Genomic DNA, 27,074 nt, shown 5'->3' on the forward strand with positions numbered 1-27,074 from the left:
GGGGGGGGGAGAGTTTCAGCGACGTCAAAAAGGAAGAGCAAACCGCGCCTACAGGATACGTGTGCTTCCTACTCTGATTTGGAAGATGGGCAGTGGAAGTGGCACATGCTTGTGCTAAAAGCAGATCTAATGAAGATTAAATTAATGGCAACCTTTTAAAAAAATTAATATTCTTTATTGATTAAAAAAAATGCATGTCTGTACAAACATTATGTACAATCTCCTAACAGGTAGAAAAAAAGAAAATATAAAATATTTAACTTTACAAAACATAATGTTCTCAATCCATGATTTGCTTTTATAATGTATACAAATGTTTATTTCCTGGCCCACTTCCCATCACTGTGGGGGGAGCATGGGGCAAGGGATAAGAATGCAGGGTCGGCCTGACATCCATCAGTTCTCTGGCTCTGACAGCGGCCATCCAGGCATTTCTGCAAAACTCCCAATCAGGACATGAAGGCGAGAGCCACCCTCTCTTTGTGACCCCACCCTGTCTGAGGAAATCCCGTATACAAATAGCCAATTCAATTTCCTAGCTGCCAGCCTTTATGTGGCCAAAATGGAACCCTTCCTCCAAGGAAGAGAGGGAGGTACCAGTAACCTTGAGGCAGCTCCATTGGTTACGTATGTCCAATAAATTTTTAGGTGGGGGGGAAAGATAGCCAAAGCCACACAATGAGAACTGCACATGCTCAGTGGGTACAGAAAACTGGCTGTGGGGGTGGGGGGTTGGTATACAGCAGGAATGGAAAACTGGAGAGGGATGGATAGCAATGGAGTGTGCTTGGAAAAGGGAAATGTTCTGGACCAGAAGCACTCAGTGCCTCAGCATTTTCTTCCATGTCTTTACTGGACAGGCTGCTCTGGTGCACTGGAGACAGAGAGAGTACCTTGCCTTCAACTTCTTCTCAATGCCAGCATTCACCTCCCATCATCCTCAGCCATAGATGACGATTGCTGAGCCTGATGGGGGTTGTAATTCAGCAACATCTGGAGGGCCAGAGGTTCCCACACTTACTTGCAGGCTCCAGCCTGTAGCAGGAAACCCCCCCCCCATCATCCAGTTTGTACAAACTTCACACACACTCACACTCACACACTACATACGCCACACTTCTGTTATAAATTAATAGAAAAAATCAACCATACATCGGAGTTGCACTGTTCCATTTTTATTTTATTCCATATGACAAGGACTATCAAAAGGGGGTGGCTTGGTTCTGGTCAGCCATAATCCCTTCACCATCTCAGCACATCCACAGGAGCCCTGCCCAGTTGTTATGCCAACCCTGATGATCCCAGACAGAAGACAATCAAGATCACAAAGAACTTGCATATGGGAGTGGATTCAGCATGGACTGGAACAAAGGACAATGATCAGCTCTTCCCTCAGGGGGCAGGAAACTGCAAACTCCCCTTTGTCTCCTGGAAGTGACTCATGGGGAGGGGGGAAAGGAGGAACCAGCCAGGTGACAAGATACTCAGTTGGTTACCACCAACTCCTCCCTCAACCCCTCCTTTCTGTAATGTATGCATGATGTTACCACCGCAACTCCTCCCTCAACCCCTCCTTTCTGTAATGTATGCATGATGTTTCTGGGGGTGGGCTTGACCTAGAGGAGGGGAATTTCAAAAGTTTTTATAAGACCTTGCACACTATTCTTCTGGGTCTTTTCTCTCACCTGCAAGTGAGGGGAGTACCCTGTTGCAACAGTTCAATAAAGGCCAAGCCTACAGGCTGCTGATTTGCTCCAATTTACTCTGGTTGGTGTCTTTACTTTTTGCCCAAGGGAGCCCTCAGATTTTTCCGGTAACAAGCCTAAGACCAAGATAATCAGAGTTGGGTCCTTGTTGGCTAAGAGTGCTGGGGATGATGGGAGTTGTGTGGGAGTTGTAGTTGAGCCCTGCTATATGGGCCTGCAGGACTCTGCCTCATGTTGGATTTTGGGCAGGGGGAAGTGTGTTGCCAAGATACTTTTTTCATCCTGCTTGCATTCTTTGTGTATAAAGAATGTAAATCATTTTAACTGATTTTAATAGCATTCTGATATTGCTTTAAACTGCCCAGCAACACCTTCAGCTTATGTGGGTTTCCCTTGTTGATTCCAGTATCCATCCGGTCAAGACCAGACCCAGAGGCAGGGATAGTCTTCAAACAACGACTAAGCCTGCCTCCTCGGTAATGACATGGTCTGGTCTTAGCGTAACTCCTCCTCCTGCCCATGATCACTGAGATCAGATGTCCCAGTGCATTCCCCCCCCCCTTGTGGAACCTGCCCCAGCCATTCTGTTTGCTGGGGCCCACTTCCATGCAGCCCTGATCCTGCCCCTTAAAAACAAAACACAAACTATACAACAACCAATAAAACAACAAAAAACAAAACAGTTATACTCAAATTAATCCCCAACCAGATATCCCCCCCCCAACAGAGCCAAAAAAAGGGGGGGGAGAAGACAAAATTTAAAATGTCACCAACTGCTTTAAAACACATTAGGCACTCATTTCTGTAGCATGTGACCCTTTGTGTCAGTGTCAGGTAAACCGGTATTTTGTTTTTATTGGTGGTGGGAGAGACCAGAGTGTCCAGGAGGTGGTTGGTTGCAGGATATTCTTCAAAGCAATGCCCAGCCTCTGTGGTGTTTCAGAGTGACCCCCCCCCAATGGTTGTTTACACATGCGAGGGGTCCATTGCCTGCTGCAGTCAACATGTGTGCGTCTAAACTCCTGAGAGGCAGAGACCCAAATCTGGACCGAGAATGGGGATGGCAGATCTCTAGCTAGGGATAGACCCAAGCTCCTTCTGCCCGCTGACCAGAAAAGCCATATCCCCCACAAAAAAAGCCCACCCTGAGATTCCTTCTCCTTTCACTCTCCAGTTTTACAAAGGCAAACTCCTATTAGGCAAAGGTGGGTTGCAGAACTTCTAACAACATTTTGCTTTAAAAAAAAAAATTGTGGTGGTTCCCTCATTGTGAATAAGTGAGGTTCATAGACCACAGAATGAAACAGTTGGAGGGGACCAAGAGGATCTTCTAGCCGAACCCCCTGCAATGCAGGAATCTTTTTGAAAAGGTGGGGCTCGAACCCACAACCCCAAGAGTCTCATGCTCTACCAACTGATTTATCCCAGGACTTGGATCAAATTCAGCCGGTAGGATTGCAATGAATCGGAAGCAAAGCTTTTGTATGAATATATTCTTGGGCTTTTAGCGTAGCTTATTGGATCGGGTCCAGCACAATTCCTTCTGTGCTCTCTCTCCGTCCTCCGGCAGCTACGTAGCAGAGCTCTGGCAGTGTAGAAACTGTTGGAGTGCGTGTGTGTACAGAATCAAACACACTCGGACGTTAGTGTGTATATATCTTGGTCTTTAATCATGCAGATAAACATCGTTAGAGAACACCCGGAGATAGAGCGCAGACACACAGAGAAACACTCCCGTCTGCGTAAATTTAGCCACGCCTCAGGAATGTGAGACGTCACTCAGAACTTCTTAACCCTGTAAGTTCTGAATCTATCCACATATATTACCTCAAGTTATTCTTATGTTTCCAAATGCACTGGTACATATAAATTTTAAGACTGAACAAGTGGCATTATTATTATAATTATTATTATTATTCCCCAGCCAATTTGGGCGGCTTCCAGCAAAATATAAAAACATAATAAGACATCAAACATAAAAAACTTCTTGATTCTGCTTCTTTGAGAGAAGCTGACAAATTTAGGACAGATGCTCTATATCAACTCAATGACAGGGAACCAGGCAGTGGGCCTTCTTGGTAGTGGCACCCGCTCTAGAACGCTCTTCCGTCAGATATCAAGGAAATAAGCATCTACTGACTTTTATAAGACATCTGAAGGCAGCCCTGTATGGAGAAGCTTTTAATGTTTGATGTTTCATTGGTTTTTAAAAAATATTCTGTTGGGAGCTGCCCTAGTGGCTGGGGAAACCCAGCCAGACGAGCGGGTATAAATAATGTGGTTGTAATATTAATATTATTATGCTTAATTGAATAGCAGTTCCCTGAAGCTGGAGGGGAGAAATGCTCTTGGGCTCCCATCCTCCTTGCAGGCTTGGCCACCATGAGGAGACAGTGCTGAGATTCCTGCATTGCAGGGGGTTGGACTAGATGACTCTCAGGGTCCCCTTCCATCTCTACGATTCTATGATTCTAACAGGGTGCGGGACTAGATGGGCTTGATCAAACTACAGGGCTCTTCGTGGGATCTGAGTGTGCATGCAGAGGAACGTTTTTCTGTTTGTTTGTGTGTGTGTGTGTGTGTGTGTGTGTGAGAGAGAGAGAGAGAGAGAGAGAGAGAGAGAACCTTCAGGGAGAGGCCCCTGTCTCCTCTTTGCAACGAGGATGAATCACCTGCAATACCCCCACACTTGACCCACCGCTTCCCTGCCTGCTCTCTCTCCACCCCCAACCCCAGTTCCATAGGTATTGCATTGCACTGCACAACCCCCACCCCGCAAAGCTTGCTGCACCCCGAGACGTGGGGTCAGCTGTGCTGCTTAAGCCACGCCCCCTTCCCCAAGTCAGTATGAGCAGCAGCACCCTCCCCTCTAGCAGCTTCCACTCTCTGCCTTTAATCTTTAAGGCAACGAGCATACGTTCCTTCAACTGGAAGCCCAGGTTCCCTCCCTCCTCTCCTCATTGGCTGGGTACTGCAATTATCCCGCCCCCGGAAATATCCTGCCTCCCAGGCGGGGCTCCCATTCCCGCCCCCGCTGCCCAGGGTCGCTCCTGCTGCCGGGATTTCGGGTGAGTGCATTTAGAAACACAAGGAAATGGGGAACACTGCCCTTGCCTGCTGTGCCCATAAATCACCCCCTAATTTGAAAGAAGGGGGTGAGGGCCCTAGACAGAATGCCCCGGTGTGGACCTCGGCTCTCCTGGACGCTGTCTCTGATTGCGCACTAGTTGCAGCAATTCGGAATAATTAATTACAAAAGAAGCAAATGCACATATTTCAAGTGAAGAAGGGGAGTGAAGTCTGCTAATTTAAGTGACCTCTGCGAAAGAAGACGATGGGCTGGAGAAACAGGAATATTTTACGATGAAGATACACCAAAGGCGGGGTATGTTGACAACGGGGCTGAATGGGGGGGGACCTTTTTTACTTTCCTTCTATGTGATTTACAAGAAACCCTCCTCATTAGAACCATGGGTTGAACTGACCCAAGCAGGATGATTAAGGTCTGTGTGGATATAAACTTTAACCAAAAGTATGCTTTATGGAGACCGAGAAGCAATACGAGCTTTTGAGAATGGCGCAGCAATTAATTCGCCATCTTGCCAAAGGATTTATAGCCGGGAGGAAGGGCAGGAAGAATGGATTTGTGTTCAGACTGCATTCCTGGTGAATCTCCTCAGAGGTTTTGAGAAAGGAGGCAGATTGGTGAAGATTAATGACGCTAAGACTGTTTTGATGTATGGGAGTGATGTTATATGGAAAACGTCTGGATATGGCTACTGGATAAAAAAAAAAAATATCCACGCAGGATTACAAACTGTTCTAACCAGCTTGCGGAGAGTATCAGAGGTCACAAAGAGAAAGGAAAAATATATGAAAATAACAACAAGAGATGTGGAAAAATAATAAGAAAGGACTGGATAGTACTGTGAACATCATAAGGTTAGATTTGTGGACATTAAAACAGCAGTAAGAAGCAAGAAGTTGATTGGATCCCTTTGGAACTTGAAATATGGGTACCCCCAACAAAAATTTAAAATTCGGCTGTGTAATTTGGAATTTATGTAATTTGGTTTGATTTGATGTGATTGGTCGGTTAATAAAAAAATATTCTTAAAAAAAAAGGAATGTTGTACCTGACTGCTACGAATTTCATATCCCACAGACCCAAGCTCCTCCTGCCCACTGACCAGAAAATGTCCCCCACAAAAAAAGCCCTCCCTGAGATTCCGTCTCCTTTCGTTCTCCAATTTTACAAAGGCAAACTCCTATTATGCAAGAAATTGCTTAATAAAAATTTGTGGTGGTGCCCTCATTGTGAATAAGTGAGGTTCATAGACCACAGAATGATAGAGTTGGAAGGGACCCAGGAGGTCTTGTAGCCGAACCCCCTGCAATGCAGGAATCTTTTTGATAAGGTGGGGCTCGAACCCACAACCCCAAGAGTCTCATGCTCTACCAACTGAGTTATCCCAGGATTCGGATCAAATTCAGCCGATAGGATTGCAATGAATTGGGAGCAAAGCTTTTGTATGAATATATTACCTCAAGTTATTCTGATGCTTCCAAATGCACTGGTACAAATAAATTTTCAGATTGAACAAGTGGTATAATTACTATTATTGTTGTTGTTGTTGTTATTCTCCAGGCAATTTGGATGACTTCCAGCAAAATATAAAAACATAATAAGACATCAGACATTAAACACTTCCTGATTCTGCTTCTTTGACAGAAGCCGACAAATTTAGGACAGATGCTCTATGACAAGGAACCAGGCAGCGGGCCTTCTTGGTAGTGGCACCCACTCTGGAATGCTCTCCTGTCAGATGTCCAGGAAATAAGCATCTATCTGACTTTTATAAGACATCTGAAGGCAGCCCCTTCCACTTTTACGTTTCTATGATTCTAACAGGGTGCGGGACTAGATGGGCTTGATCAAACTACAGGGCTCTTCATGTGATCTGTGTGTGCATGCAGACGAACGTGTGTTTGTGTGTGTGTGTGTGTGTGTGTGTGTGAGAGAGAGAGAGAGAGAGAGAGAGAGAGAGAGAGAGAGAGAGTTTGTGTGTGTTGAGAGAGAGAGAGAACCTTCAGGAAGAGGCCCCTGTCTCTTATTTGCAACCAATATGAATTAGCTGCAATACCCCCACACTTGAACCACTGCTTCCCTGCCTGCTCTCCCTCCACCCTCAACTCCAATTATGGGTATTGCATTGCACCCCCCCCAAAGCTTGCTGCACCCCGAGGCGCTTTGCACTCAGCGGATTCCTTGCAGAACAAGGACAGCTGTTCTAATTAAGCCGCGCCCCCTTTCCCAAATCAGTATCGAGCAGCAGCTTCCACTCTCTGCCTTTAACCTTTATGGCAGTGAGCATATATTCCCTATACTCGAAGCCCAGGTTCCCTCCCTCCTTTCCCCATTGGCTGGGTACTGCAATTATCCCGCCCCCGGAAATATCCTGCCTCCCAGGCGGGGGCTCCCATTCCCCCCCCCGCTGCCCAGGGCCGCTGCTGTTGCCAGGATTTCGGGTGAGTGCAAAGCCGGGGGGGGGAGGGAAGGGGCTTGGCAAGGGGTGGGGGGTCCAGGATGAGAAGCCCCGGGACGGGGAGAAGAAGAGAAGGGAGGAAAGGAAAGGAAAGGGAGCTGTTTCTCTTAATGGGGCCTTGAAGGGGGGGGAGGGAGTGTTCCGTTGTGGAAAGAGAGAAGCTTCTTCCTGCCCGAATCTGGTGCAAAGGGAGTTGCAGGAAAGGAGGCGGGAAAGGGGAGAGGGTTGGGTATTGCAGACCAGCCTCGCCATAGTAATAATAATATAAATAAATAAATAAATGATATTTATACCCCCCTCATTCTCTGGCTTTCCCCAGCCACTCTGGGCGGTTTCCAACAAAATAAAAACACCAAAAACATCCAAGTCTTCTGTTTTGTAGAGGAGATGGGGACATGGATTGCTGGATGGCAGAGGGAGAAAGAGGGAAAGATAGGGAGGAAAATAAAGGCAGGGGGGCCAGGCAGGAAGAAGGAAGGGCTGAGGCCTCCTCCAAAGAGCTCTTTGTTCTTGAACTCCTTGCATAAAGTAGTGGGGGCGGGGCCGGATTGAGGTTTGATGAGGCCCTAAACTACTGGAGGTAATGGGGCCCTTTATAGGTCCAGCTGTCCTTTGTCAACAACAAATTGTCCCTGATTTTTGTGTTGAATATAGGCTGTATGGTAATTTATGGACCTAATAGGTATCTCAAACCATTTGCACATAACAGAGTATGTATTTTCTCAAGGTAATTGTTGAACTGAAATACAATTATGAAGTATATTAATAGTGAAATAATTATTAAGTTGTAACTTAAAATGATTTTGTTATTCATAACAAACAATATTGCCAACACATTGGCATTTGGCAATAACAGAAGTTCCTTTAGAAACACAATTTACAAAGACTGCTAATCTAGTCCTAGAAACTTGCTATAATAATAGGTGCAAATATATAATGCAAACTACTAATAATCATAAATAGCATTATTAATATGAAATTGAGTGTTATAACCTGTACAATGCAATTGTAAAAACAAAAAATTCCTTCCAGTAGCACCTTAAAGACCAACTAAGTTAGTTCTAGGTATGAGCTTTCGTGTGCATGCACACTTCTTCACATTGAGCCGCATGAAATGCAATTGTAGTTAATACAATGCATTTTTTTATACAAGTATCAATATTACCATAGTGGTCCACATTCTTCATTGCGACAGCAGACCTTTGTACCCTGTTACACTTAGTGAGTGTAAAAGACAGTATTTCTAGTAATATGTCGCAATTTTAAATAATAGCAATACTATACACACCTGTACATAAAAATTATTTTACAGGACTAATTGTATTAATGCATCTACCCAATACCCATTCAGCTGTATAATTTTATCATGATTCATTGTGTACTGTGTATACAAACAGTACACAAACATGATCTAAATTACAATACTTTCTTGCCTTTGCCAAAGCAAAGTCACTGAGGATATCATCAAATGATAAACTGCTTAGTTTGTCACTTTCTATGTACATGCGGCTGAAGTAACATAATTTATCTTGAGACATTGTTGTTCCAAATTCATTTTTTATCCTCCTCAGCTGAGAAACGGATCTTTACAAATGGCAATTTGCAATCATCATTCAAAGGAACATTCTCAGAATTGCTTCTACATTAGGGAATGCTGATTGGACATTGTTGTTGTTGTTTAGTCACTTAGTTGTGTCTGACTATTTGTGACCCCATGGACCAGAGCACGCCAGGCACTCCTGTTTTCCACTGCCTCCTGCAGTCTGGTCAAACTAATGTTAGTAGCTTTGAGAGCACTGTCCAACCATCTCGTCCTCTGCATATAACTTAAATAAGCAAGGAGACAATATACAGCCTTGCCGTACTCCTTTCCCAATTTTGAGCCAATCAGTTGTTCCATATCCAGTTCTAACTGTTGCTTCTTGTCCCACATAGAGATTTCTCAGGAGACAGATGAGGCACTCCCATTTCTTTAAGAACTTGCCATAGTTTGCTGTGGTCCATGCAGTCAAAGGCCTTTGCGTAGTCAATGAAGCAGAAGTAGATGATTTTCTGGAACTCTCTAGCTTTCTCCCTAATCCAGCGCATGTTTGCAATTTGGTCTGTGGTTCCTCTGCCCCTCCAAAATCCAGCTTGTACTTCTGGGAGTTTTTAGTCCGCATACTGCTTAAGCCTGCCTTGTAGAATTTTAAGCATAACCTTGCTAGCGTGTGAAATGAGCGCAATTGTGTGGTAGTTGGATCATTCTTAGGCGCTGCCCTTCTTTGGGATTGCGCTGTAGACTGATCTTCTCCAATCCTCTGGCCACTGCTGAGTTTTCCAAACTTGCTGGCATATTGAGTATAGCACCTTAACAGTATCATCTTTTAAGATTTTAAATAGTTCCACTGGAATGTCATCACTTCCACTAGGCTTTCTAAGGCCCGTTTGACTTCACTCTCCAGGATGTCTGGCTCAAGGTCATCAGTCACACTACCTGGGGTGTATGGGACATCCATATCCTCCTGGTATAATTCCTCTGTGTATTCTTGCCACCTCTTCTTAATGTCTTCTGCTTCTGTTAGGTCCTTACCACTTTTGTCCTTTATTGTGGTAATATTTGCTCAAAATGTTCCTTTCATAACTCCAATTTTCTTGAACAGATCTCTGGTTTTTCCCATTCTATTGTTTCCCCATATTTCTTTGCACTGCTCATTTAAGAAGTTCCTCTTTTCTCTCCTTCTCTCCTTGCTATTCATTGGAAGTCTGCATTCAGTTTCCTGTATCTTTAACTATCTCCCTTGCATTTTGCTTGCCTTCTGTCACCTGTGGTTTGTAAGGCCTCAATGAACAACCACTTTGCTTTCTTGCATTTCCTTTTCCTTTCTTTTTTGAATTTTTTTATTTTCAATGAATAACATAACAAAAATTACAAACATTGAATCCAAAATAATACTATACAAACAAAAAAACCGGAACATACAAAAAAGACCAGAAAAGAAAAAGGGCAGAAAAAGCAAAGGAAACAAAACTAAACTAAACAAAAACGAAAAAGCACACATCTACAGAAAAAAACCATATCATTACGTACATAAACACAAATTGACTTCCTTCCTGTGTTCTAAGACCTCAAAAAAATTACTCTTACTGTATTGTTGTGTCTAATTAGATTACTTCCACCTTTGTACTTTTTTTTTAACACCATTTTTCTTTTTCTTTAACCCTGTAAAGCATCATTCATTACATACCAATATACTTACTCCAGAACAAGGTTTTTTCATATACTCTTTAGCACAACCCCATTCTTTTAATAATTTCTGGTCCGATTGTCCCCTTAGGTAAGCTGTAAGTCTTGCCAGATTTATTTATTCACAAAATTTAGTTTGCCAATCTTTCACTGATGGAATTTTTCTGCCTTTCCAGTTTTTAGCTATAAGCATCTTGGCAGCTGTTGTTGCATAAAGGAATACTTACCTTTGATTTTCGGGGATATAATTTGTAATTAAACCTAAAGGAATTCCTCCGGTTTTTACTGAAAGATATTTTAAACATCTTTTTGAGGTTTTTTTTTTTTAAAAAAATAATATTTATTCAAAATTTTAAAGGTTACAAAAAAGTAAAAAAAGAAACAAGAAAAATAAAAAAGACAAGAGAAAAAATACAATCATTTTAAAAAAGATAAAAGAAAAAACAAATCCAACCTTTACATATTTTTCTTTCTTTAACTTATTTCCTTGACCTCCTCACCCCCCCGTTTTTGTATTCTAATTCAAATTGTTAATTCAGCAAATCCTTGCACATTCTCTCTTTCCTAACAGAATCCTTAAATTTACCATATTTTTAAAAACCGCTTTTACTTTATCCAATCTTAACTCTCATCCAAGGCTATATATCTATACTTATTCTTAATACGTTTCCCTAAGGTCAAAAAAGATTCCATTCCACAAATTTCCCAATTCTCATTAAAAAAACCAAAACCAAATTATATTATATGTATATTGAGTCCCCAATTTCCATTCCACCCAAACCCCTTCCCGGTTTCAGTCCCCAGCATAAGTCCATCAATCTCAAAAACTCATCAACCCGGAGATCTTAAATCCGAGGCTCTTAAATCTCTTTCATGTCTCCTCTGCCAGTCTTTTTGGTAGTCTTTAGTATTAAAAGCCAAATCTCGGGGAAGCTCCAACCCAACAGCATCCACATTCCTTCCAGCCAAATGTCCTATTCAATTCAAACTGAATTTCCTTCCTGACCGCCATTCTTAAACAACCCAAGGTCGAAAAACAGTTTCTCAGCTGGTCCTTAATACAATATCCCAAAGCTCCCTCTAGGGGAATTTGAGTTTCTTTTCACTCCTTTCAGCACAGACCCAAAGGTCCCATACGTTAAGTTGTAACAGTCCTTCCTTCGTTTTAAACATAAGCTTGTAGCAAATATAGACAGTAGAAACAAAGTCCTCTTTTTGTATCTTGACAGCTAGCTTGACAGCTGTCAAATTGTTCTATTCCTCATCAACGGGCTCTCACAGACCACTCCCGGGTCCAGGGGGGTGGTACATCAAATCTCAAATTTTGTTCTTCTCCTGCAGGCTCCCCTGCTTCCAAAAAAAATTTCTGATAGTCTCAATCAGTAGAATTAAAGTCCTTTACCAAAAACTCTCCACAACCTTAGTTGACAGGTTCTTTGCTTTAGTATATTTACAGAAAGGGAAGGCGGACTTCCTGTTTGGACCTTCCCCGATCGATGCCAAATTAAAAAATATTTTAAGAGTCCAATTTCCATTTACTCATGGGTTGTTGTTTGAAATCCAAATGTCTACAGGAAAAAGTCAGCGCTCTCCGGCAACGGCTGTGCGGCTTCACTCCACGAAAATAGCAGTCGATTCAAAACACCGCGCCACTCACCCCATGTCACTTCGGAACCCCCAAAAAGGGGTTTCCCTGTGAGTAGAGTGCCAGCTGAATCCCACGTTCCCAGGCTTCCTCCACCTGGGGTTTTTAAAGTGTCTCCGCCTTCGCTGCGGCGGCAAGACCCGATTTTTGCGGAGCGGGTTCCTCTGAGTCAGAGGAATTCTGCCATTGCCAATGGCGCTAACCCGGAAGTCTCCATCTTTTTGAGTTCTTCATAGATTTCATTCCAGAATTGTTTAATAGGTCGGCATTCCCACCACATGTGAAACATTGTTCCTATTTCTTTTTTACATCTCCAACAGGTATTCGATTTTAATTTGTAAATTTTAGCCAATTTTACTGGAGTTAAGTACCATTGGTACACCATTTTCATAAAATTTTCTCTTATTGTATAACATGCCGTGAATTTAATATCATATTTTCATAATTTCTTCCATTGGTCCAGCCGAATTACATATCCTATATCACATGCCCATTTAATCATAACTTCTTTTACTTCTTTTTTTTAAATAATATTTAAGTTTTAAAGGTTACAAAAGGAAAAAGAAGAAAACACCAAATTAAGCAAAAAGCAAAACAATACATCACAATAAGTAAAAACAATCAGAAAAAGAAAAAGAAAAGAAAAAAATTCAACAAAAAAACAAGACAATACATCATAATAAATAAAAAGAAAAAGCAAAAAAATACAATTAGAGAAAAAAAAAGAACAAATCAAATCTTCCCATAACTTATCTTTCATTTGCTTGTTTCCTTGACCTCCTCACACCTCCCTTTTTTGTACTCTCTCTCTCTCTTTTTTTTGCAGCCCGTTTCCAGGTTCAGAGCAGTGGTGATTTGATTTTTCACTCTCTCCTGCAGGCTCACTAGGTCCAAAATTTCCCCCTCTTCCCCTGCTTCCAAGGGGGGTTTAATACTTTCAATCAATGGAAGTTTAATCCTTTACATGAGGCTTTCCAAGACCTTAGCTAGCAACCAATTTGCTTCAGTCTATTTACAAAAAGGGAAGGCGGACTTCCTGTTTTGAACCTTCCCCGTTCGATGCCAAATTAATGTATTTAGAAATCCAATTTTCCGTTCTACTCACGGGTTGTTGTTTAAAGTCCAATTATCCACGGGAAAAAGTCAGTGCTCTACGACAACAGCAATGCAGCTTCGCTCCGTGAAAGAAGCGGTCGATTCAAAGCACCGTGCCGCTCACCCCACGTCACTCCGGATCCCCAAAACAGGTTACCCGTGAGTAGGGGAGGCGCAAAAGGTGCCAGCCGAATCCCAAGTTCACAGGCTTCTTCCGTTCTTCCGCCTTTGATTTCCCTGGGTCTCCGCCTTCGCCGTGGCGGTTCAGACCCTACTTTCCATGGAGCAAGTTCCTCCCGATCGGAGGAGCTCCGCCATTGCCGGAGGCGCCAACCCAGAAGTCTACTTCTTCATCCTTTAATTCCCATTCTAATAATAAATTATACATTTTGGATATATATTTTTTTTGAGTTTTGTAATAATACTTTTTGTAATTTTGATTCTTCTTTTTCAAATCCTATTACTTTATCCTGATTGAATATTTGTGCAATTTGGTGATATTGTAACCATGTGGTACAGTATTGGGTCACCTCATCGTATGGTCTTAGTTTTAATTGGCCCTGTTCTTCCTTTAGGAGCTGCTGGTATGTTGCCATTCTTCCTATAGTATTTTTCTTTTTAACCGATATTACTTCTAGCGGTGAGACCCACAATGGGGTTTTCGGTTCTAACAACCTTCTGTGTCTCACCCAGACCTTGTATAATGCATTTCTAATTACGTGGCTTAGAAATTCTTTATGGACTGCCACTTTGTTATAAATTAGATAGGCATGCCAACCATATCTGTTGTTCCATCCCTCCAAATCCAAAATGTCACTGTTATCCAATTTGATCCAATCCTTGATCCAAGTAAAGCATGCCGCATCGTAATATAGTCTCAGGTCTGGGAGTCCAAAACCTCCCCGCTCTTTTATGTCAGTTAATAATTTATGTTTGATCCATGGCTTTTTGCCTTGCCATATAAACTTTGCTAGGTCCGTTTTTCATTTTTTAAAACAATCATCTTTACCTATTATGGGAATCATTTGGAAAAGGAACAGAAATTTTGGTAAGATATTCATTTTAATAGCCGAAATTCTACCCCAGAGTATTAATTTCAATCTTGTCTAAGTTTCCATTTCTCTTTTTGTTTCTTCCCAAAAAAATTTATAATTATCTTCAAACAAATTTATATTTTTCATTGTTATTTGTATTCCTAAATATTTCACTTTTCTTACAATTTGTAATCCAAATTTTTCTACCAGTTCCTTTTTCTCTTGATCTCCCATGTTTTTTACCATTAGTTTCGTTTTTTCTTTATTCAAGGCAAAACCTGATACCCTTCCAAAGTTTCCCATTTTTTCTAGAGCCTTTGCTATGCTTTCCTTTGGATTTTCCACCATTAAGACTAAATCATCTGCAAATGCCCTTATTTTGTATATTTTCTCTCCTAGGGAAATTCCATTTATTTCTTGATCCAATCTGATTTCTTGATTTAATATTTCCAAAACCAAAATGAATAATAAAGGTGAAAGTGGGCACCCTTGTCTGGTGCCCTTCTGTATTTTAAAATAATCAGTCGTGTCATTATTTATTATTATATTTGCTTCTTGTTCATAAATTGCTTTTAGCCCTCTTGTAATTTGGTCTCCCATGTCCATCTGGTCTAATAATATTTTTTGAAATTTCCATGATACTTAGTCAAACGCCTTTTCCGCGTCCACAAAAACAAAGGCTACCTTCTTACTTGGTTTCATAATCATATCAATCACTGTTCTTATATTGTCACTCATTTTCCTGCCCGGCAAGAACCCTGCCTGCTCTTTATTTATACAATCCTGCAAAACTGTCTTTAATCTTGTTGCCAATATTTGTGCCTAGATCTTGTAATCATTATTTAGTAATGATATTAGTCTATAATTGGTTATAAACTCTTTATTTCGTCCTTGTTTTGGGATTACTACTATGTGCTCCTGTTTCCAGGTGTTGGGAATCTTCCCGTCTTCTAGTATTCTATTCAAGAATGTCTTCATAGGTGATAATAGTGGTTCCTCTAATTTTTTGTAATGTATTGCGGTAAGACCATCTGGGCCTGGGGATTTTCCCAGTTTCATCTTAATTATCGCTTGATGAAGCTCTGTCGTGGTTATTGGGGAGTTTAGCTCTTGAATCTTTTCTTTCTTAATTTTAGGTATATCCTTTCCACATAAATACTCTTTTATTTCAACCTCTGTCTCATTTCCTGCTTTATATAGCTTATTACAATATTTTGTAAAACACTTTTTAATTTCCTCAGGATTATCTAAAGTTCTCCCCTCTTCCACTATTTTATCAATCAGTTTTTCCATTTGTCTCTTTTTCGGTTGCCAGGCTAGCATCTTTCCGGGTTTATTTGCAAATTCGAACGACCTTTGTTTCATCCATTTAATATTGTCCTCCATTTCACTATTTAATATTGCTGAAGCCTGGGTTTGTAATATTTTTAGTTTTTGGTTTATTAATTCATTTTTTGGTTGTTTTGATAATAATTTTTCATTTATTCCTATTTCTTTCCTTATTTGTTCTAGTTTTTGCTCTGATTCTTTTCCTTATTGCACTTTGTTGTAAGTAAAAGCCTATTATGAAAGCTTTACTTGCATCCCATATTGTCCTGAAGTCTGTATCCTGTTCTTTATTTAATTCAAAAAATTCTTTCAGTAGTTCTTTCGCTTTTTTCACAATCTTTTTGTCATTTAAGTCAAGACTTTCATTAAGTCTCCATCTTTTATTAGTTTTCTTGTATTCCTTTAATTCTAATGTGACTGGGTTGTGATCTGTAATAATTTTGGTCTGTATTTCTGCTTTTTAAATTTTAGTTGTTAAGTTATTTGATACCCATATGCTGTCAGTTCTGCTGGCTGATTTTTTAACTTCCGAGAAATGTGTATACTGCCTTTCTCCTGGGTTTTTATATCTCCATGTATCAATCAAATTTAAGTTTTCTACCATCTGAAAGAAGGTGTCTGGGAGTCTGCCTTTTTTTTTATTTTCTCTCTCTCTGTGTCCTATCTAATTCTATTGATGTGACACCATTTAGATCTCCCATCAAAATGATTTCCTCTTCTATAAATTCCAGTAAATTAGCTTCTACTTTCCTGAAAAATTCTGTTTTGTTATCATTCAGTGCATAAACTCCTACTATAATTAAATGTTCTTTACCTTTTGTTATTTTTACCCCTAGTAATCTACCCTCATCATCCTTTAAAGATTTTTTTGCGTCTAGTTTAGGGTTCACATAGATCACAATTCCCCTTTTCTTTTTTACATCTGAGGATATAAATTCTTGACCCAATCTCTTGTTTTCTAAAACCCTTCTGTGATTTCTAGTCACATGGGTCTCCTGCAAGCATATAATATCCCATTGTTCTTTCCTCAATACATGTTCTATTTTATTTCTCTTCCTCTTATCATTTAAACCGTTAACATTCCAAGATATAATTTTTAGATTCATTGATCTTTATTATCTACAATGGTTTCATTGAGTAAATAAAAAAAGAAAAGAAAAAGAAAACTCACAAATTTTAGGATTTTGATAATCTGTTTCTTCCAATCTCCCTCCCCTTAATACGCGCCTGTCTCTCTATGCTTCTTGTTGTGTCTGCGTTGTTTCCTCTCGCTCCAATGTTGGATCTCCAGTTAATTCTTTTTTGTACTTCCTCCAGAATTTTCCCAGCTCGTCTACTGATCTAAAAGTTTTTCTTCTGTCCTTATATGTGAAGGTGATGCCCTCAGGAAATTCCCACCGGAATCTAATTGAATTCTTCTTGAGTGCTTCTGTTACTGTCTTATAGTTCTGCCTTTTCAGAATTCTTTTTGGGATTTCCTTATCAATATTTTGATAGGCCTATCTTCTATTATTAACTTCACTTGTCCTTTTTGATGTAATATTTTGTCCTTTAAAAGCCTTGAGTTGAAAAAAAATTAAGCAATCTCCTGGCCCTTTATAAGTGTCCGATCTTTCTGATTTGATCCTGAAAATTTTATCAATATCCAATAGCATCTCTTCTACCTCTACTCCCAACCAGTTTGCAATCTCCTGTGATAGTTTCTCTTGAATTTGTTCATCATGAGTTTGTGGGACGCCTCGGAAGCGGAGGACCATCTCCTTCTGACGCACCTCCATCAATGATATATCATCTGGCAGCTCTTCATGGGCTCTCTTTAGGTCGTTTATTTCTTCCTTCGTTGAATCTTGTGATTTTTTAATGTCCTTATTTTCCATTTGCAATTTCTTTGTCATTTCCTCTTGTTTGGTAGATTTACTCTTAAGTTCTTGTACAGATTTATCCAGTTCTTTATTTTTAAGTGAGAGTGAAGGGAGTGGGCAGGGGGGTGCATTGACAGTTGGAAGGCAACGCCCGGAGAGCAGGAGGAGAAATGCATCTGGAGCAAATAAGATATGCAGGCTTGACTGATAAGCGAAAGGAGTGCACTGCCAAAATGCTCTGGCAACACCCAATGAGGCCATAAGGCAAAGGGGGGAATATGATATGATAAGTTACTGGTGGTGGGGTGGTTGGGAGGTGCTGCTAGGGTATAAAAACTGCTTGCTTACGTGTATTAGGCTCCCTCAGCCTTTGGAAATAATTCCGCTGGTGGTCTCTGCGCAGATCACAATAAACTTTTTCTCCGAAGGAACTGAATCCCTGGTGCTTCTTTGTCACCTCTGCGTTCTGGGTAAGCGGGCAAATGGATCCCAAGTAATTAAGGCTTCAAGAGGTCACTTATTTGTGTTGTTACGTCTATTATTAGCTTTGAGTTTTGTTGGATGTTGCCAGCTAGTATGTCCAGCTTATCATTCAGGCTCTTTTCCATCCCCGTTATAAGGTCTTTTATGTCAGCATTGGGGTCTGTTTCAGCTGTTGATTGTCTTCTCACTTGTAGACCTGACCCAGATGTCAGTGTAGTTTGGTATTTTTTAGAACCCATATTTGTCTTCTTCCTTTTGGTTCTGATCTAGATATCTTTATTTCAAACCAAGAATATATATATTCCTAAACTTTGAAAATGCTCTGTTTATAGTCTATAATTTGGTCCTTTTATCTGTTGGGATTGAAAATCAGTTAAGATTCCGGTGGTTTTACCCTATGTTGTTATCAGTTCATCTCAAATATTTATTTATTTTTTTAAAGTAAAAAAAAGGTCCAAGTTTTAATAAAAAAATAGTTAAATATTTTCTTTTACTTTAATTACTTTGGCAATTATCAGAGAAAAATTCCTTCGCAGTACTTAACATCCGTCTTAAGAACTTATTTTCTAGAAGCTGAACTTGGTATTTCAAATGTCCTTTCGTGTATAGCTAGTTTTCTTTATGGTTGTACTTCAAGCCTGTGTCTTAGCAGCATTTTTTAAATTATGGGAGTAATTTTATTTTCCACCACTAGGTGACGCGATTTTCCAATTTACTTGTGAGGTGGTCCTTCTTGTTTTGTTTCTCTAGCCTCTCTTTGTTGCAGTGACTGTTTCCGCCACTATTCTTCTTCCGGCTTTTTTCCCTTCTGAGGGCGATGACTCACTCTCTCCCCCCCCCCAGCGCCATTTTCGCCAGCTGCTTTCTTCCCTATTTCAGTCTTTTCCTCCTTTCTCTCCCTTTGTATATCTCTTCCTCTTCCCTTTCACTTCTTTATCTTAATCTTTATCTTCCCACCACTGCCTGGTCTTCAAATCTTCAGATAGTTGTTTATTTCCTTGACATCTGATGGGAGGGTGTTCCACAAGGGCAGGCGCCACCACCGAGAAGGCCCTCTGCCTGGTTCCCTGTAACCTCGCTTCTCGCCAGAAGGCCTTTGGCGCTGGTCCTCAGTGTCTGGGCTGAATGATGGGATTGGAGATGCTCCTTCAGGTATACTGGGTCAAGGCCATTTAGGGCTTTTAAGGTCAGCGCCAACATTTTGAATTGTGCTCAGAAACATACTGGGAGCCAACACAGGTCTTTCAAGACCAGTGTTCTGTGATCTTGGCGGCTGCTCCCAGTCACCAGTCTTTTTTGCAGCATCATTGTATACTGATGCCCTTTGTGCCAGATTTGATTCTAATCCATCCATCGCAGGTATAAATGCTTTGATTCTGAACTTGTTTCCTGGCTCAAGGTTCTCTAATGCTTCATCTTCATCCTCACCTATATGCCTCCTTATAGATCAGCAGTTCTCAACCTGTGGGTCCCCAGATGTTGTTGGACTACAACTCCCATCATCCCTGAGCTCTGGCCTTGCTAGGTAGGGGTGATGGCAGTTGTAGTTCAACAACATCTGGGGACCCACAGGTTGAGAAAGGCTGTTCTAGATCTTCTTCTGCTTTTCTTGTAATCAACCTCAGGCAATTTGTCCTTTGCCTGTTCTTTGAAATGATCAAAAAGTTCTCTGGAACCAAGTTACTCCATTTTATTCGAAATGTTTGTGGCTTGATTACTTGTTTCACCCTTCTCTGTGGTATCAATATACAGCCAATGCAATGCAGAAATTATTCCATTGTAACTGCCAAGTTCTGCACTTGTGGCCCTTGAATGAGTTTCCCATCTAGTCTTTGGCAAAAACTTTGGAACTTTTTTTTTTTTAAATTGTATTCAGATTTTATAACCAATTCTAGCATAATCAGAAATTCAAATTTTTCTGTGTATAAGACTGTATAGGTGTTCCCCTCCCCCCAAAAATATAGGTTTAAAATTGGGGCTTGTCTTATACACGGGTAGTGCTGAGGGGTGTTTTCTTAATTTGGAGTCCCTCCATGGGACGTCTTATACACAGAAGAATACGGTACATTTTACATTCCAATGAACACCCCCCCATGACTTCCCCCAACTTCCCTTTCTGAGTTATTGTTGTTAAATCGTTTAGTCGTGTCTGACTCTTTGTGACCCCATGGACCAGAGCGCGCCAGGCACTCCTATATTCCACTGCTTCCTGCAGTTTGGTCAAACTCATGTTCCTAGCTCTGAGAGCACCATCCAACCATCTCGTCCTCTGCATATAAGTTAAACAAGCAGGGAGACAATATACAGCCTTGTTGTACTCCTTTCCCAATTTTGAGCCAATCAGTTGTTCCATATCCAGTTCTAACTGTTGCTTCTTGTCCCACATAGAGATTTCTCAGGAGACAGATGAGGTGGTCAGGCACTCCCATTTCTTTAAGAACTTGCCATAGTTTGCTGTGGTCCACACAGTCAAAGGCTTTTGTGTAGTCAATGAAGCAGAAGTACAGTGGTGCCCCGCAAGAGGAACGCCTCGCCAGACGAAAAACCCGCTAGACGAAAGGGTTTTCCGTTTTGGAGGAGCTTGGCAAAACGAATTTCCCTATGGGCTTGCTTCGCAAGAAGAAGGCCCATAGGGAAATCTCCGGGGACCTCTTTTAAATGCTAGCGGTGGGGAGCAAAGCCTTTCCCCCCCCTCCGGCCTTCAGAAGAGGTCCAGGAAGGCCGGCGGGGGCCGAAAGGCTTTGCTCCCCACCGCCAGCATTTTAAAAGCAGTCCGGGATAGCAGGGAAGCGCTTCCCGCTATCCCGGATGGCTTTTGAAGGCAGGCGGGGGGGAGCAAAGACTTTTGCCCCCCGCCCGCCTTCAGAAGAGGTCCTTGCTGGCATATTGAGTATAGCACCTTAACAGTATCATCTTTTAAGGTTTTAAATAGTTACGCTGGAATGTCATCACTTCCACTGGCCTTGTTATTAGCAGTGCTTTCTAAGGCCCATTTGACTTCACTCTCCAGGATATCTGGCTCAAGGTCATCAGTCACACTATCTGGGGTGTATGGGACATCCATATCTTCCTGGCATAATTCCTCTGTGTATTCTTGCGACCTCTTCTTGATGTCTTCTGCTTCTGTTAGGTCCTTACCACTTAAGTTCTTTACTATGGTAATCTTTGCATAAAATCTTCCTTTAATATTTCCAATTTTCTTGAACAGATCTCTGGTTTTCTTTAAGAACTCCGAGACCTTGGTACAACCTTGATACAAATTTCAAAATATGTACACAAAACCAACAAAAAGGCTCACAGGTTTATAGTGGCACCAGCTTTCCTAGTCAAGAGCTCACTTTGTCAGACTGCAGCCCACAAAAGCTTAGACCATAATATATTTATGAGCCTTTAAGGACTGCAAAAGATGAATAAACAGAAGCATAGTTAATCTATGGACTTCTATCCTACTGGAAACAGTGACGGCCAGCAACTTGGATATCTTGGGGGGAAAGGATTAGGCTGGTGTCTGTGCTGTGCCCTTGCGGTCCTACTCAATAATGCTTCTTAATACTAGTTTCTGGAAAGCACAGGACTCTTGGGCTGAAATCTTGCTTGCTGGTTTCCCCCAGGCATCTGCTTGGCCACTGTGAGAACAGGATGCTAGACTAGGTGGGCCTTTTCCCAATCCAGCAGGCTCTGTTTAGGTTCTAGAATCATAGAGTTGGAAGAGACCACAAGGGCCATCGAGTCCAACCCCCTGCCAAGCAGGAAACACCATCAGAGTACTCCTGACATACGGTTCTAATATGTTGCAATATTTTTACACTTACATGTGGCATCAGAACATTTCAGTTTTACTTCTTACTCATAGGGGAGACTGCTATTGGAGCCTGAGATCTGTTCCTCACTTTAAAAGGAAAAAGGCAGATGTGTCTTAAAAACCAGTTCCACTGTAGATCTCTACTATAAAATGATGCTGCTCTCTTAAGTGTGAATGGAGTGATCATGGGTTTCTCTTGCCATTATCTCATCTGCATTTGGAACATGGAGAGGACAGTTGAGAATGGAGAGGGAGTGAAAATAAGAGAAGGTGCACATGGGAATTGATGTATGTCCAGTTCTTTCTTCTCTTTCTTAAAAGTCTAACAGGATTCTCTCCCTCCCCCCAACTCCCAAACAGGTCAGGTCAGGAAGACGATGGTCAGGATTCTACGGAGCCATCTGTGAATTCACTGGGAAGAACAAAGAAACAGTTTAAATGCAGGGAATGTGGAATGTGCTTTAGTCACTGTGGAAAAATGAGGATACACCAACAAACTCACACAGGGGAGAAACCATTTGAATGTATGGAGTGTGGATGGAGCTTCAGTCACAGTGGAGCCCTCAGAACACATCAGCGAACTCACACTGGGGAGAAACCGTTTAAATGTATTGAATGTGGAAAGAGCTTCAGTCTGAACGGAACACTTAGAATACACCAACGAACTCACACTGGGGAGAAGCCATTTAAATGTATTGAATGTGGAAAGAGCTTCAGTCAGAATGGAGCACTTAGGAGACATCAACAAATTCACATGGAGGAGAAACCATTTAAATGTATGGAATGCGGAGAGGGGTTCAGTCACAGTGGAGCACTTACGATGCATCAACGAACTCACACTGGGAAGAAACCATTTACATGTATTGAATGTGGAAAGAGCTTCAGTCGTAGTGCAGACCTTAGAACACATCAACGAACTCACACTGGGGAGAAACCATTTAAATGTATTGAATGTGGAAAGTGCTTCAGTCAGAATGGAGCACTTAGGAGACATCAACAAACTCACATGGGGGAGGAACCATTTAAATGCATTTTATGTGGAATGAGCTTCAGTCGTTGTGGAGCCCTTAGAAGACATCAACGAACTCACATGGGGGAGGAACCATTTAAATGCATTGAATGTGGAAAGAGCTTCAGTCAAAGTGGAAACCTTAGAAGACATCAACGAACTCACACGGGGGAGAAACCATTTAAATGCATTGAATGTGGAAAGAGCTGCAGTCGTGGTGAAGACCTTAGAATACATCAACGAACTCACACGGGGGAGAAACCATTTAAATGCTTTGAATGTGGAAAGAGCTTCAGTCAAAGTGGAAACCTTAGAATACATCAACGAACTCACACGGGGGAGAAACCATTTAAATGCATTGAATGTGGAAAGAACTTGAGTCGTAGTGGAAACCTTAGAATACATCAACAAACTCATACAGGGTAGAAACCATTTAAATGTATTGAGTGTGGAAAGAGCTTCAGACTGTGTGGAGACCTTAATATTCACGAGCGAATTCACCCAGGTGAAAAGCCATATCAATGTATGCAATGTTCCACTCAAGTTTCACTCTTTACCTCACATCAAGAATCTCATAAAGGTGGAAATCAATTTTAAATGCATGGAATCCGAGTGATGTTTTGGTGTTTGTATTTAAACTTGTATACACATATATATGTATTAAAGTAATGAAGGTCAGATAGACTAAATGTAGAAAAGAAGTTGCAAGTTGTTGCTAGATAAACGGGGAGAGTGTGAATCTGGAATGCTCAAGGTGTGTGATGAATCTGTTGAGTTTTGACCTCTGCCCTTCACTGCCAAAATGATGGGCTGCCCTTGTCTTGTGGATCAGCATCTGTCGGCTTCAGGGAAATAAATAAAAGCATTATCAGCATTTAAAAAGAAATGCTAGTGGATTTTTCAAGGCATTGAGTTACAAATTAAGGCAAAGATCAACCATTTCTTCTGCAAGCTGTTCCCCATCCAGTATTTCCCAGCTTCAGCCTTCTGAACTGTTCCTGTGGAAACCACTGGTCCAAATCTATACAGTCCTCCTGCTCCTGGGGAGATTCAGGGGGAGGCTCCCACGAATGCGCCTCAGTGCAGCTCTCCTCAGCTGGGTCCCTGGTTAGGTTTTGGTTTAGGGGAGCAAGCATGGGCCTGGCCCTTGGGTGGGGGTGAGGGGAGAAGGGAAAACAAGTAGATGGGATGCTTCTTTTTCCTTGCAAGGCTAGTTCCTGTTTCTCCCAAGTATGCGCCTGTAATCAGCGAGTGTGCATTTAGCAGGAGTGTATCCCTTTGTTTTGGAGTGCAAGATGATTCAGATGGCGTTAGAGCGTAGCAGGTGTATCGCATATGTTAAGTTGATTGCAACCTTTTTTAAAATTAATATTCTTTATTGATTAAAAAATTTGCATGTCTATACAAACGCATCCATTCTTAAGGAAATTAGCCCTGAGTGCTCATTGGAAGGACAGATCGTGAAGCTGAGGCTCCAATACTTTGGCCACCTCATGAGAAGAGAAGACTCCCTGGAAAAGACCCTGATGTTGGGAAAGATGGAGGGCACAAGGAGAAGGGGACGATAGGACGAGATGGTTGGACAGTGTTCTCAAAGCTACCAGCATGAGTTTGACCAAACTGCAGGAGGCAGTGGAATACAGGAGTGCCTGGCGTGCTCTGGTCCATGGGGTCACGAAGAGTCAGACACAACTAAACGACTAAACAACAACATACAAACATTATGTACAATCTCTTAACAGGTAGAAAAAACAAAATGATAGAAAATAGAAAATTTATAAGAAACCAAGAAATAATAGTAAGAAAAAAAGACAAAGTTATTTACATAGTAAAAGTACTCTTTGACACAATCATTCCCATCCTTCTCATTATACTGTTTCATATAACATTCTTTTTTACACAGGCTTACACTATATAATACCATTTCTTTCTGCTTAGTATACATTCCTTTGATCTTTTTCTTTACAAATATCACTCAATTTCTGCTCATATGGAGTTATTTGTACAATAAAGTTTTACATAATTCTGAAATATCATCCATTCTCTAGTTTTTTTTGTTTCAATATTTTTCTAACTGATGTCATCAGTTTTGCTAATTGTAGATATCATAACATGAGTATCTGCCAATCTGTAATCTCTGTTAGCGTTTCATTTTTCCAGCACCTTGCTAAAAGGGTTCTAGCTGCTGTTATACCATAAATAAACAATGATCTTATAACTTTTTAAATTTCTGATGGTAATATACCAAGTAGGAAAATCTTTTTTTTTTTTAAAGTAATTTTAAATAGTTTCTTAAACTCGTTATAAATATCATTCCAGTATTTGCCATTGGCTACACAGGTCCACCACATATGATAGTATGACCCCTCCTCTTTTTTACATCTCCCACAGGTTGATGTTTTCCCTTTCTACATTTTAGCAAGCCTTTTGGGGGTAAGATGCCATCTATATACCACTCCCTGCAAGGCCTTTCCCACCTGGCCTAGGGGGCGGGGCCCAGACTCACCCAGCCCTACTATGTGAAATATGTATTCTGTAGTTGACTTTTGTAATGTGTTGTTTTGAAATCTTTAAGATAATAGTTTAGTTTTCTGTTACGTTGCTTTGACCGTATACTCTATATTTCACATTTTTCACATTGTTTTATTTACCGTTTTTTCGCTCTATAACACCCACCCAACATAACACGGACATAGATTTTAGAGGAGGAAAACAAGGAAAAAATATTCTAAACGAAACAGTGGATGTATGATTTTTGTGGTTCATTCTGTGGCCACAGACGTGATCTGATGGTGAGTTTGGGGTAGCCCAATGCAAAAACCCTGAGGATCCATGTGGAGCTGTGCTTTGTAACCACGTTTTAAGTGGGGAGGGAAGGAAAGCACTCACGGGACAAGGAGCACGCGTGGAGTGTGTGGAGAAGGATGCTGCTAATCATGCAGAAGAGGGGTTTGAGGGGAGAAGGCTCCTCTCCTCTCCCTCTTTGCTCCTTTAAAGCAAGCAGGCTCTGCTTTTCTTCCTCCTCCCCGGCTCACCCCCCCGGCTTAGCGAGCTGAAAATCTTTCCTGCTATTTAGCGAGCTGAGTGTTGAGGAGAGAGGGACAGAGAGCCTGCTTGCTTTAAAGGAGCCAACCGGACACTCGTGTAAGCGGCTCCTCACCTCTCCCGCTTTGCTCCTTTAAAGAAACAGGCTCTCTGTCCCTCTCTCCTCCCCTCTCAGCGGCTCTTCTCCCGCTTTGCTGTTTCAAAGCGAGCCACGGAGGAGGGAAGCATTTGCTCCGTAACACGCACAGACATTTCCCCTTACTTTCTAGGAGGGAAAAAATGTTTGTTATGGAGCGAAAACTACGGTATGTTTTATTGATTTAGTATGCTTAAAGGTTTTTCTTAAAATTATAAAGTGGTATAGAAATTAAATAAAAGAAGTATAGAGCAGGGATATCCAACATGGGGTTGCTCAGATGTTGGGCAACAACTCCCATAAGCCTCAGCACACATGGTCAAGGTTAATGAGAGGTGTAGTTCAAAAGCTCAAGGGTGGAAAATCTCACCCGTATACAATCCTGTATACAATCCCGTAAATAGCCAATTCAATTTCCTAGCTGCCAGCCTTTATGTGGCCAAAATGGAACCCTTCTTCCAAGGAAGAGAGGGAGGTACCAGTAACCTTGAGGCAGCTCCATTGGTTACGTATGTCCAATAAATTTTTAGGTGGGGGGGAAAGATAGCCAAAGCCACGCAATGAGAACTGCACATGGTCCGTGGATAGAGAAAACTGGCTGTGGGGGTGGGGCGCTGGTGGACAGCAGGAATGGAAAACTGGAGAGGGATGGATAGCAGTGGAGTGTGCTGGAAAAGGGAAATGTTTTGGATCAGAAGCACTCAGTGCCTCAGCATTTTCATCCATGTCTTTACTGGACAGGCTGCTCTGGTGCACTGGAGACAGAGAGAGTACCTTGCCTTCAACTTCTTCTCAATGGCAGCATTCACCTCCCATCATCCACAGCCATAGATGACGATTGCTGAGCCTGATGGGGGTTGTAATTCAGCAACATCTGGAGGGCCAGAGGTTCCCACACTTACCTGCAGGCTCCGGCCTAAGACCGAATTCATCAGAGTTGGGTCCTTGTTGACTAAGAGCGCCGGGGATGATGGGAGTTGTAGTCCAACAACATCTAGGGACCCAAGATTGAATGACGTCGGCTTGTAGGATATATTGTTGCCTAGGCTAAGCAGTCCTGGGTCTTGGGAGGAGGCCACACGTATACCACCTTGAGTTTCATGGTGGAAGAAAGGAAGGATATGGCAGCAGAAAAGTAGAATGTTTCTTAAATAAA

The 27,074-nt window shown here is 41.6% G+C and overlaps 2 protein-coding genes across 3 annotated transcripts in view; both read left to right on the forward strand.

Annotated features, from left to right (window-relative positions):
• Positions 1–27,074, forward strand: part of LOC310835743 (uncharacterized protein) — a gene marked incomplete at its 3' end in the record, with an annotated part of 137,127 nt that overhangs the window by 15,586 nt on the left and 94,467 nt on the right. The window lies entirely within an intron of this gene.
• Positions 4,553–24,096, forward strand: LOC310837877 (uncharacterized protein). 2 transcript variants are annotated; one of them, XM_083725086.1, is made up of 2 exons: positions 4,553–4,774; positions 22,094–24,096. In XM_083725086.1, the coding sequence occupies exon 2, from the start codon at positions 22,183–22,185 to the stop codon at positions 23,161–23,163; it is 981 nt and encodes a 326-aa protein (XP_083581212.1). In that variant the 5' UTR covers positions 4,553–4,774; positions 22,094–22,182; the 3' UTR covers positions 23,164–24,096. The 2 variants fall into 2 exon arrangements, with proteins under 2 accessions (XP_083581212.1, XP_083581211.1); XM_083725085.1 differs by lacking the exon at positions 4,553–4,774 and adding an exon at positions 7,047–7,235.

This window comes from Podarcis gaigeae (genome assembly GCF_964106915.1).
Source record: "Podarcis gaigeae genome assembly, chromosome: 2".
NCBI lineage: Eukaryota > Metazoa > Chordata > Lepidosauria > Squamata > Lacertidae > Podarcis > Podarcis gaigeae.